Source organism: Nothobranchius furzeri, chromosome 12 (assembly GCF_043380555.1).
Source record: "Nothobranchius furzeri strain GRZ-AD chromosome 12, NfurGRZ-RIMD1, whole genome shotgun sequence".
NCBI lineage: Eukaryota > Metazoa > Chordata > Actinopteri > Cyprinodontiformes > Nothobranchiidae > Nothobranchius > Nothobranchius furzeri.
In genome coordinates, this window is record NC_091752.1 from 40,163,766 (window position 1) to 40,174,879 (window position 11,114).

General features: G+C 43.7%; 2 protein-coding genes across 2 annotated transcripts; one reads left to right on the plus strand and one right to left on the minus strand.

Moving 5' to 3' along the window:
• Nucleotides 1–1,796: 1,796 nt before the first annotated feature.
• On the minus strand, nucleotides 1,797–7,518 carry LOC129166861 (putative leucine-rich repeat-containing protein DDB_G0290503). The gene is made up of 2 exons (XM_054750416.2): nucleotides 2,187–7,518; nucleotides 1,797–2,061 (listed from the first exon to the last, which is right to left on the minus strand). The coding sequence occupies exon 1, from the start codon at nucleotides 7,263–7,265 to the stop codon at nucleotides 3,165–3,167; it is 4,101 nt and encodes a 1,366-aa protein (XP_054606391.2). The 5' UTR covers nucleotides 7,266–7,518; the 3' UTR covers nucleotides 1,797–2,061; nucleotides 2,187–3,164.
• Nucleotides 7,519–7,858: 340 nt separating this feature from the next.
• On the plus strand, nucleotides 7,859–10,477 carry LOC129166962 (P2X purinoceptor 7-like). The gene is made up of 2 exons (XM_054750803.2): nucleotides 7,859–8,137; nucleotides 8,515–10,477. The coding sequence occupies exon 2, from the start codon at nucleotides 8,602–8,604 to the stop codon at nucleotides 9,019–9,021; it is 420 nt and encodes a 139-aa protein (XP_054606778.2). The 5' UTR covers nucleotides 7,859–8,137; nucleotides 8,515–8,601; the 3' UTR covers nucleotides 9,022–10,477.
• The last annotated feature ends 637 nt before the right edge of the window (nucleotides 10,478–11,114 follow it).

Consider the following 11,114-nt stretch of genomic DNA (forward strand, 5'->3'; position numbering starts at 1 on the left):
TCAGAGCTTCGGTGATGTAAGTCCGCATGCAGTCTTGTTCAGGTTTGGACAGGTTCTAGAGGCGGCTGGATGGGAGCAGAGCTCCTGGCAACAGGTCAATGCCACAATCGAAGGGGCGGTGAGGTGGTAATGTGGCTGCTTGGTCTCTACTGAACACCTGCTGTAAGGCATGGTATTCAGGGAGTACCTGGGTGAGATCGGGCGGCTCCTTCTGAGTTTCGAAAGAGTCCTTGGGTCCAGAAGATGCAGAGGTTAGACAGGTCAAATGGCACTCTGGACTCCAGGTCTCTACACGGTTGGCTCTCCAGTCCAACTGCGGGTTATGTGCCTTGAGTCAGGAATGGCCCAGCACTACTTGATTCTGCGGGGAGGGGAACACAAACAGTGAGAGCATCTCCGTGTTGTTACCTGAGACCTGGAGCTGGAGTGGTAGGGTCCGGTGTGTGATGGTAGACAGAGACCTCCCATCCAGAGAGGAAACTGACAATGGCTCCGGGAGCAGATCTGTGGTATTCCCCACTCACACACTAGTTGTGGATCCACCAGCGACTGCTCACTTCCCAAGTCCACTAAAGCAGTCGTCTGGTGACAACGGCTATTGAAAGTCACAAGGCAGTCTATGAGGAAACGGGAGGTTTTGTTACCTGAATAGCTGCCCACCAGAACTCCCGGACCTACTGGTGGGCACGCCCTTTTAACGCCGCCGGGCAGGTCTGCACAAAGTGTCCCGGTTGCCCACAGTGTAAGCACAGTCCTTTGTTGAGTCGGTGTCTACGTTCCTCAGGCGTCAGGTGAGTCCGTCCCAACTGCATAGGCTCCTCAGAAGAGTCCGGAGGAGGAGATCTATGGGCTGAGCGATGAAGAGGAGGTGGCGGTGACAGGTCCCTCGTTGAAGACCTCTGTAGCTCCCGATGTCTCTTGTCTATCGAGATGGACAACGAAATTAATCCATCCAAGGTGGATGGCTCGGGGCACAGAGCCAGGTGGTTCTTGACCCGGTCACTCAAAGCCTCAATGAAGGCCGACTTTAGTGCATCATCGTTCCATGACATCATAGCAGCCAAAGTCCTGAATTCCAGGGACAAATCCGCCACTGTCCTCCGTCCCTGCGAGAGGTGTAGGAGTCTCTTCCTGATATCAGTGGTGGTTTCAGAACTACAAAAAGTCAATTTAAAATCCTCCAGGAAATCAGAGTAGGAGCCTGACAGGAAATCAGGATTCCCGCTCTTGGCCTCCGCCCACCTAAGTGCCTTGCCTCTCAATAGTCCCACAATAAAAGAGATCTTCATAGAGTGTGTTGGAAAAGATCTCGGAGAGCGTTCAAAAGCGAGGTGGCACTGAAGCAAGAAGCCATAACAGTCTTCGAACTCACCGGAGAAAGTCAGACATGGCAGAGGTGGAGCCGAATGGAAGTGGGTGACTTCCGGAGGACCACGCACTTCCGGTCCGGGTGGAACCTTTCCTCCAGAGGCGTGAACTGGTGGTTCTGTTCTGGACGCCAGAGCGGTGGCTGACGCTGGAGCAAGGGCAGGAGCAGAGGCTGGAGCAGAGGCTGGAACAGGAAGTCGCTCATGAAGCTGCTGGATGACGATCTCCAAGTGCTGGTAACGCTGGTTAGCGATGTTAAGCTGCTCCATGAGGACGGGAAGAGTCTGCTCCTGCTGCGACAACTGGGTAGCCAGATCGGCGAGTGCAGATTCCGCTGGGTTAGTTTGATGGCCGGATGATTCTGTCATGACTCGAGGTAAGTGTCTAACCCAAGACATGCAGAATAAATACTCGTCGGGCAGATGGAGTAAAAGTAAAGTTCTTTATTATTAAACGGGAACAAAAATAGCACAGGGAAGTCCTGTGGGAGTGAGCGGTGTAGCTCGAGTCCAAGTAGCGCTCGGGATGAATGAGGGAGGCGGGGGAGCCGAGGTGAGCGCTGGGCAGAGGGTGAGCGATCCTGGATGAGTGAGGTCGCAGAGAGGGGCCAATAGGAACAACGGAGGAGGATGGGACGTGGTGTATGAATCCCGAGTACAAAACAGCGAGAGGGAAGCAGGTTGAGTGAGGATGCTGAAGGAAGGGAAACAAACACAAGGCGTAAGGGATAATCCAAAAACAGTCAGAGGTCAAAATCCAAGTATCCAATAACGAGACAAAGCGAGCAAACAAGAACGAGTACAAAGGGCTGGGGCTACTTAAACTGGTGCAATCATCCAACGTAGTGAAGTGTCTCCATCCTCCTTTTAAACCCGAGTTCCTGATTGGGATCTTCTGCAGCTGCCGCCCCCTCCGCTCCTCACCTGAGGGAAATCAGCTCAATCACAGTTAGAGTGGAGATGGTGTCACTCACCTCGGCTCGGGAACATGACATGCTTTTTTTGTACTTCATCTAAAACCTAACAAACTAATGATTTATCTATTGACTAACGAACTAAAAAACTCAAAAGTCGTAGCCGACCTTTCCAAGCTGAATGCTTTGACCACATTTGAGTAAACTGCTGAAAAATTGTAGCTCTACAGTAAAAAATGTACGGAAGAGTCATATAAACTGAAACAGAAAACTAACTAACTAACTAACTAACTAACTAACTAACTAACTAACTAACTAACTAAAAGAAACACCTTCAAAATATAAGGAAGTCCAGGCTTTTCCCCTATATATAATGGGTTTCCACTTTACAGGAGGAAGAACGTTCTTGGTGATTGGCTCAATAGGTTTCCCTCTAATTGGACGTAGAACGGTCCGTCTTGGTTTGGGGTTGAGACCAGATTGTGTGCGTGGTTCCTTCCTCAGTGGTCTCCTTTAAAAAGCAGCTGAAGACTCACTTGTTTAAGCTGGCTTTTGTATGACCTTCTTCACCACTCTCTCTATTCTGCTCTCCCCACCTATTCCACCTTCCTCAGGATCCACTGATTTCCCTCTTTCCTGTTCACTCTCTCTTTCTTAATATTTTTTAATCACAATTGCCTATTTTTGCTCATTTAAAATATATTTTAAAATTTTTCTAAATGCTTTTTTTATTTTATGTTTTTTCATTTTTTGTTTTTGTGAAGCGCTGCATGATTTTTATCTTCAGAGGCACTGTAATAGAAACTTAACTTTCTTTTTCTTCTTCTTCTCAACATCTTCAGAACCAGCCTCCACCTTTTTCAGACAAGAAATTAACTCCTTCTCATTTTTCACTTTTCTTTGGAGAAGCGTCCAACTTTTTTACTTCAGCCCCCAGTTCATTTGTAGATTTCGTGCTTTTGGCTTCCTTGGGAGATTTTTCATTCCTATGGCCACCATCGGAGCCTGGCAACAATCTGTCTTCAGTGATATCGTCAAGCCAACCAAATTCCTCCAACAATGAATCCAAGATCTCGTTGGTAGACTTTTTCTCAGGTGAAATTAACTCTTTCTCCTTTTCACTTTTCTTTGGAGAAGCGTCCATCTTTTTTACTTCAGCCCCCAGTTCATTTGTAGATTTCGTGCTTTTGGCTTCCTTGGGAGATTTTTCATTCCTATGGCCACCATCGGAGCCTGGCAACAATCTGTCTTCAGTGATATCGTCAAGCCAACCAAATTCCTCCAACAATGAATCCAAGATCTCGTTGGTAGACTTTTTCTCAGGTGAAATTAACTCTTTCTCCTTTTCACTTTTCTTTGGAGAAGCGTCCATCTTTTTTACTTCAGCCCCCAGTTCATTTGTAGATTTCGTGCTTTTGGCTTCCTTGGGAGATTTTTCATTCCTATGGCCACCATCGGAGCCTGGCAACAATCTGTCTTCAGTGATATCGTCAAGCCAACCAAATTCCTCCAACAATGAATCCAAGATCTCGTTGGTAGACTTTTTCTCAGATGAAATTAACTCTTTCTCCTTTTCACTTTTCTTTGGAGAAGCGTCCATCTTTTTTACTTCAGCCCCCAGTTCATTTGTAGATTTCGTGCTTTTGGCTTCCTTGGGAGATTTTTCATTCCTATGGCCACCATCGGAGCCTGGCAACAATCTGTCTTCAGTGATATCGTCAAGCCAACCAAATTCCTCCAACAATGAATCCAAGATCTCGTTGGTAGACTTTTTCTCAGATGAAATTAACTCTTTCTCCTTTTCACTTTTCTTTGGAGAAGCGTCCATCTTTTTTACTTCAGCCCCCAGTTCATTTGTAGATTTCGTGCTTTTGGCTTCCTTGGGAGATTTTTCATTCCTATGGCCACCATCGGAGCCTGGCAACAATCTGTCTTCAGTGATATCGTCAAGCCAACCAAATTCCTCCAACAATGAATCCAAGATCTCGTTGGTAGACTTTTTCTCAGATGAAATTAACTCTTTCTCCTTTTCACTTTTCGTTGGAGAAGTGTCCATCTTTTTTACTTCAGCCCCCAGTTCATTTGTAGATTTTGTATATCTGTGTGCCCTGGGAGATTTTTCATTCCCAAAGCTCTTTTCAAATTCATCTGTAGGAACTGGTAGAACGTTTTGGGGGAGATCAGTACGTCTGCTTCTCATTGAAGGTAAAGGGGTATTTCCTCGTTTGGGGTTGAACCTGGATGGTGGGCTTTGTTCACTTATTTTGCTGTTTTCAGATGTTTTAGCTTGATGTTTCTTAAACCATATCCCAGGTAAACATAATTCAACATCCTTTTCAGTTTTTGTTGGAGAAATGTCCATCTTTTTTACTTCAGCCCCCAGTTCTTTTGAAGATTTCATGCTTTTGGCTTCCTTGGGAGATGTTTCATTCCTAGATCCACTATCGGAGCCTGGCAACAATCTGTCTTCAGTGATATCATCAGACCAACCAAATTCCTTCAACCATGAATCCAAGAACTCGTCATGAGACTTTTTCTCAGATGAAATTAACTCTTTCTCCTTTTCAATTTTATTTGGAGAAGTGTCCATCTTTTTTACTTCAGCCCCCAGTTCATTTGTAGATTTTGTATATCTGTGTGCCCTGGGAGATTTTTCATTCCCAAAGCTCTTTTCAAATTCATCTGTAGGAACTGGTAGAACGTTTTGGGGGAGATCAGTACGTCTGCTTCTCACTGAAGGTAAAGGGGTTTTTCCTTGTTTGGGGTTGAACCTGGATAGTGGGCTTTGTTCACTTATTTTGCTGTTTTCAGATGTTTTGGCTTGATTTTTCGGAGACCATCTCTCAGGTAAAAATAAGTCAATATCTTTTTCAGTTTTCTTTGGAGAAGTGTCCATCTTTACCACCTCAGGCCCCATTTTTTTTGGTATTTTGGAGCAACTGTCTTCTTTGGGATGTATTTCATTGTAAAAGCTCGTTTGAACTTCATCATCAGAGTCTGAAGACCATGGGTCTGTGAACATTTCTTCATTCTTTGATGTTTCCTGAATCCCTGCATGATATTTAGGAGCCTTTTCCCCTGGCGAAAGCACTTCATTCTCCCCTCCATTCTTCTTTAGAGGCGCTTTTACCGTCTTCGGTTTGGAAGGCTGTGCCTTCAAAAATCTCTCTTCAAATTTTCCCTCAGAGCTTGACTTCCCATTATCGGCGCTGAGTTGACTGATTTGTTTCCTGAGCTCCTCACATTCATTCTGTTGCTTGTCGTTTATTCTCTGAAGCTGTTTTTGCTTTCCCTTGCTAATCAGCAGCTCTAGAGTCAGTTCTTCCACCTTTTTCGGGAGTTCTTTGTCTGGCTTGAAATCTGGACTTTTTAAGTATTCCAGCTCATTCTCTGCAGTTTTAATTGCGTCCTTCAGCTGGCTAATTTCCCTGATATATTCTGTAATTCCTTCTTGTGAAGCCAATTCCAGCTCAATTAGTTCCGTGTTGTGCCTTTGTTTCATCTCCTCGAGCTGAATACGCAGCTCATCTATAACCTTATTACTGGACTCCAGCTCTTGTTCTGCCTTCCTTAGAGCGGCGGCTTTCGCTGCTAATTTTTTGTGTAAATTCCTGCGAGAAACGAGGCCCTGCGAAGTGTTATTGATATAAACTTTGATTTGTTCCAAGGCTGTTGATATCTGATTACTGACAGGTTCCTTCTTATTCAGTAAGATTCCTGCATTATCAGAAACAGTTTCTAAAAAACTCCAGATGTCTTTGTGAAGCTCCTTGTACTGCTCTTGTTTGTTTTCTAGCTTCATCTTTAATTTATCTAATTTTAACTGAAGTTCGGACGATTGAGAATCTTTTTTCAGCTTATTTTTATCATTAAGAGACTGATGCATTTCATTTCTTCCCTGCAAATCATCCTGCTTGATCTGTTGCCCCTGCAGACTTATCGTTTTCTGCAAGTGAGGCTCTTGAATGTTCATCTCTTTCTGCTTTTGGTAACTGTCCCTAAATGAGGAGACTATCTGCAATTTTTCGTTTATCTGTTTTAGCTCCTCAGAAATTTTCTCTGCACTCATTTTCTCACGTTCAGCCTTTTCGATGGTTTGAGAAAGACTATTAATCTTTTCATTGCACATCGAGCGCGTTTCCTTCAGCTCATGAACCTCCTTTAGAAGCGCTGCCTCGGATGTCTGCAACTCTTCAATTGTTGATTTGAAATAATTGCATTCCTCTTCTCTGTGGCTGTTTTCCAATTTTCTTCTCAGTTCCTGAATTAGTCTTTCATTCTCATCATTCTTTATGGTCAGGCCTTTAATTTCAGACTCTAAATCTATATTTCTCTCTTTTATATCACTCAGTTCTGATAAAGGCACATTGATTATGGTGTCGTTTTGTTTGGAAACACTCATGTCTTCACCTTCTTTCACCAGGTCCCTTAGCTTCGCCTCTAGGTGACTTATCGAGCTGGTCAAGGCGTCTGTCTTACCATGTATGGTTTTAATTTGACCTTTCCACCCACTGAACTCATTAAAGGCAGCCTGGAGACCAAAGATTTCATCTTTATAGTGCCTCAGTTTGATTAAAATGTCGTTAAACAGCGTGTCTTTTTCATCTGCTATAACATCGACTCGTTTCCAGTCACTGGTCTTTGCAATTTCCAGCTCAGATCGCTGGATTTCAATGTTCTGAACAAGTTCGCTAATGTAGTTTCTGTCAGCTATGCGCATCGACTCACTTTCCATAAGCTGATTTTGAGAAGCCTGAAGCTGTTTTTCCAAGTTAATACACCGTTGTCTCAGCTGGTATCCATCAAGTGGAAGTCCTGTAGCCTTGCTAAAGTGCTCCTGTGTTTCTTCAAGTTTGCTTTTCAGTTTGTTATTTTCTTCTGTGAGAAGCGTAATTTGCTCGAGCCTTGATGGGTCATACGAGAGTTGCTCGTATTTCTGAGCTTGCTGTCTCTGCTGTCTTGACATAGCTGGTCCTTGAATCATCCTGAGATAAGAAATTAAATTCTGTGGTGGGAGTGAGAAAACACGTAACCTGTCACAAAGTCAGATGCCGTCTGATCGAATCCCTCAGAGAGGTGGGTAATACAGTGATGCAGCTAAGTGATGACGTCACTGGCCTTTGATGTGTCATACAAGCTAAGTTCCGTAACGTAGTAGTAGTAGTAGTACTATAGTGTAGAAGCAGGCACTTGCTTCTACCCCTTTTGCTTCTACCCCTTTAATTAATTAACTAATTAATGTAATAAATAAATAAATACATACACAAATACATAAATAAATTAAAGGTGTAGCAATCGATGTTTCTGAAGAACCGCCCACTCAACGTTCTTTAAAATGCGCATGCGCACCCCTCTACCAGTCCGTGGAGCGTGCTCGTGCACGCTCTGTTTCCAAGCAACTGCCGGCTTTGCACCTCTAGCAAATTCTTTTTTTCCCACAATGTTGGATTCTCCACCAGTAAGTTATATTCCATGTAGCATTACGAGCATCTTCATATCTAACTATAGCATTACAATAAAGCTATCAATTAGCATATAAGTTATATTGTTTTGCTGATTGGTTTAGAGCTTTCCTGAGGAAAGTCTGGTTGGTTCCGATACGGACTACGAGCCCGTGCCCAGTCCATCCCGACCAAGATTCAGGATGAGGGGGGTGCACCTAGAGACAGAGTGAGACGATCCAGGACCGGAAGAGCCACAGCTTCAACAACCCGCGGCAGCCGAGAGCAGGAAGGAGGCGGCCGTGTCAGAGGTCGATGTCGAGCTAGAACCCGCGAGGGTCTGCTCGCTGACCTTACACGGGATGACTTAGAAAGGGTCCAACAACTCCGGCAACAGCTGGTGGCAGTGGAAGAGGTATGCGTGCACCTCTAACTACTAACTTATCATAATTTTGCGCAAAAAAAAAAAAACGCCAAAAGCAAAACCTTTATTTTACATTTGCTCCATTACGAGTCCAATTATTTCATCTGTATGATTATCCCGATTTTGAATGTGTGAAATGTTATGTGGATTTATTCTAACGTATTCATAACATACTCTGCTCCATCCAACATTATGAGTTACATTGTGCTACAGTGAATACACAGAAACATGTTGTGAATGTACTTCCTTCATTTTATTCCAAACATTTTGCACTCAAGGTCCTTTTGCCTGTAACATGTAGTATCTGAAAGTTTTATGAGACCATTAGCCAAGCACCACAATTTAAAAGTGTGATTTTGCATTCACAGGCTAGGATAAAGAGACTGACGCTAGAAGAGTGCCAACAGCTTCTACAAAGATGTATCACACGGGAACCTAGTCTCATCTTTGACCTGATGATTCTCACCCCTGATCACCCTCAACCTGGACCTTGTCCTCCACAGTCACCCAGCTGGTGTGTCTGTCTACAGTGCAGAAATATGGCAACACCGCTGGAACAAAAATGCTGTCAACAACAACCACAGAACTGTACATCACTGTTGCCACACATGGACTTCTACATCTTGAATGAAGGTGCATGGAGACTGGCCAGACGAATCTGGAACGACCTTAGAGCGGAGGCTGACATCTGGGATCCAGGAGAAAGCCATAGGCAGTTCCGCTATGCAGCATACAGGAACTTTATTGTCTGGCAGTATGGCCTTCTGGGACCAGGTGTTAGAATTGTTATACCTTCATGTTGTGTGTGGAAAATTAGAGATGGTTTCCCAGATCCAAATGGACAGTATGTAGGCTTTCTTCCTTCAAGAGTGTAAAACATTTGTAGATGCCTAATACATCTTTTTGTAATTGACCTAAAAAAAAGACCTCAAGAGCTTTACTTGCACACTCATAACCTGATTAATTACACGGTTGTATTCTGACACTTCAAATATGTAATATTTCCAGGTTTTAATTTAAAAAAGTCTTCCAGGGTTTGTTAGGTGTTCAAACACAACTTTATTTACATTTATAAATACATAAACAATTTACCTCAGCAAGAATGTATTTAAATAATTTATGCAGAAATATAAACAAACGGTTATGAATTTTTTTATTAGCTCTTACGTGTAAAATCAATGTTTTATGAAAGGCATACATCCACCAGAAAATGTTTGATATGTTCAGTCATGCTGTTAATTGCTCCCACCTGCCTCTCGTTTTCCAATCACCCAAGCTCCCAGCCCTCATGTATTTAAACCCTCTCAGTTCTGTGTGTTTTGTCTGTTCATTGTTTCCATGTCCTGTGTGCAGTTACTATTAAAAGACCTTTTGCATGTCCAGATTGCCTGCCTGCCTGCTTCCTCCCCAGCATTTGGATCCTCACAAACCGCTCAACTCACCTGCACCGTGACAGAATGAACCGACCTCCCGAAGGATCCAGTGGGGAGGTTCTCCCCTGGGAGTACCTGCTCCGATGGCTCACCCCGAGTCTCCAGCCGGCTCGTCCTCCTTCAACTCTGCCACGCCGCTATCGAGCCTCGGCGTTCCTCTCCACCCTCCCGGAGCCAGATGAGAGGTTGGACTGGGAGACGCAGCCGGACCGATCCTGCTATGTGGGCACCAGGCTGGCTGTGTGCTCCCCCGGCGTTGGTCCACGGCTCCACCAACACCTCCAGCACGTAAAAAAAAAAAAAAAAAAAAAAAAGATGTAGCTGGAGGAATCGCATTCTGTATTACATTTATGCCACAAGTAATGTTTAAAATCTTCCTTACAGTGAAAACAAAATGACTTCAGTATAGCTGGTAGACTATGACAAGAAACGTACTGATGTGAACCATCTGCTTTGGTTAGTTCTCCTCGGTGTAGGTGGTAGTTATAATCCAGCCCTGCCAACTTGGTCCAATGTCTTGTTTTCTCTGGTGGTGTGAAGGAGAAACGCTTGGAGGCATACATAAGAATGTGGTTAAGAAAGGACTCCAGGTCTGAGGTAGATCTATTAAAAACAAGGTAGAAAGGACAAATGTACTAGAATCTGATAAAAAGAGCTTTTGGCTGGTGTAGACAGTGATTTAGAATACAAATAAATTTATTTATACCTGAACGACAGATACTTTGGTATGTTTTTCAACCAGCGTTCATCAAAAACTATCTTCTGGAGTCTTGTTAGTGCTGCAGAGCTCTTTGGAATCCACTCTTTATCCCTATCTTCCTCCAATGGACCATGTCGACAGGCCCCGAAGTACCACTGACGTTCATCCGTCACATGATGCAGAATTCCAGTCCATAGATCCTGTAATACAATTTATAAAGTAAGTGAATCATGTTCACTATCAAATTATTAGAAAAATACCATTTCCACAATTTCTTATAAATTATATCTAAGAAATAAAACACAATAAAATCTAAAAAAGATGTGGTGTCCTTACAGCAGTACCAAAAGTGGTTGCAAACGTCACTGTTCCAAATCAGAAGCGGGGCACAGTCCTTCTCTCGTCCAGCCTGAATAAATAAAGAATATAGGAATGAAATAATCCGTATTTTACCAGAATAAAAGAAGAGCAGGAACAGCACACATACAGCTTGAATGTTTTACAGAGGTTCTTTGCACCGTGCCAGATATCCAGGCTGTGTTTATCAGCTTCTCTGTAATACACACACACACACACACACACACACACACACACACACACACACACACACACACACACACACACACACACACACACACACACACACACACACACACACACACACACACACACACACACACACACACACACACACACACACACACACACACACACACACACACACACACACACACATGGTAACTGGTATGCCTTTTTCTATCCAACATTCTTACGCACATGCACAACTCAGTTTGTTTGCTGGGAACTTACCGATCCGACAGTGAATCCTGAATTG

Bases quoted from the DNA above. Each gene is read 5' to 3' on its own strand.
- LOC129166962 (XM_054750803.2), top strand. From the start codon at position 8,602: ATGATTCTCACCCCTGATCACCCTCAACCTGGACCTTGTCCTCCACAG.
- LOC129166861 (XM_054750416.2), bottom strand. From the start codon at position 7,265: ATGATTCAAGGACCAGCTATGTCAAGACAGCAGAGACAGCAAGCTCAG.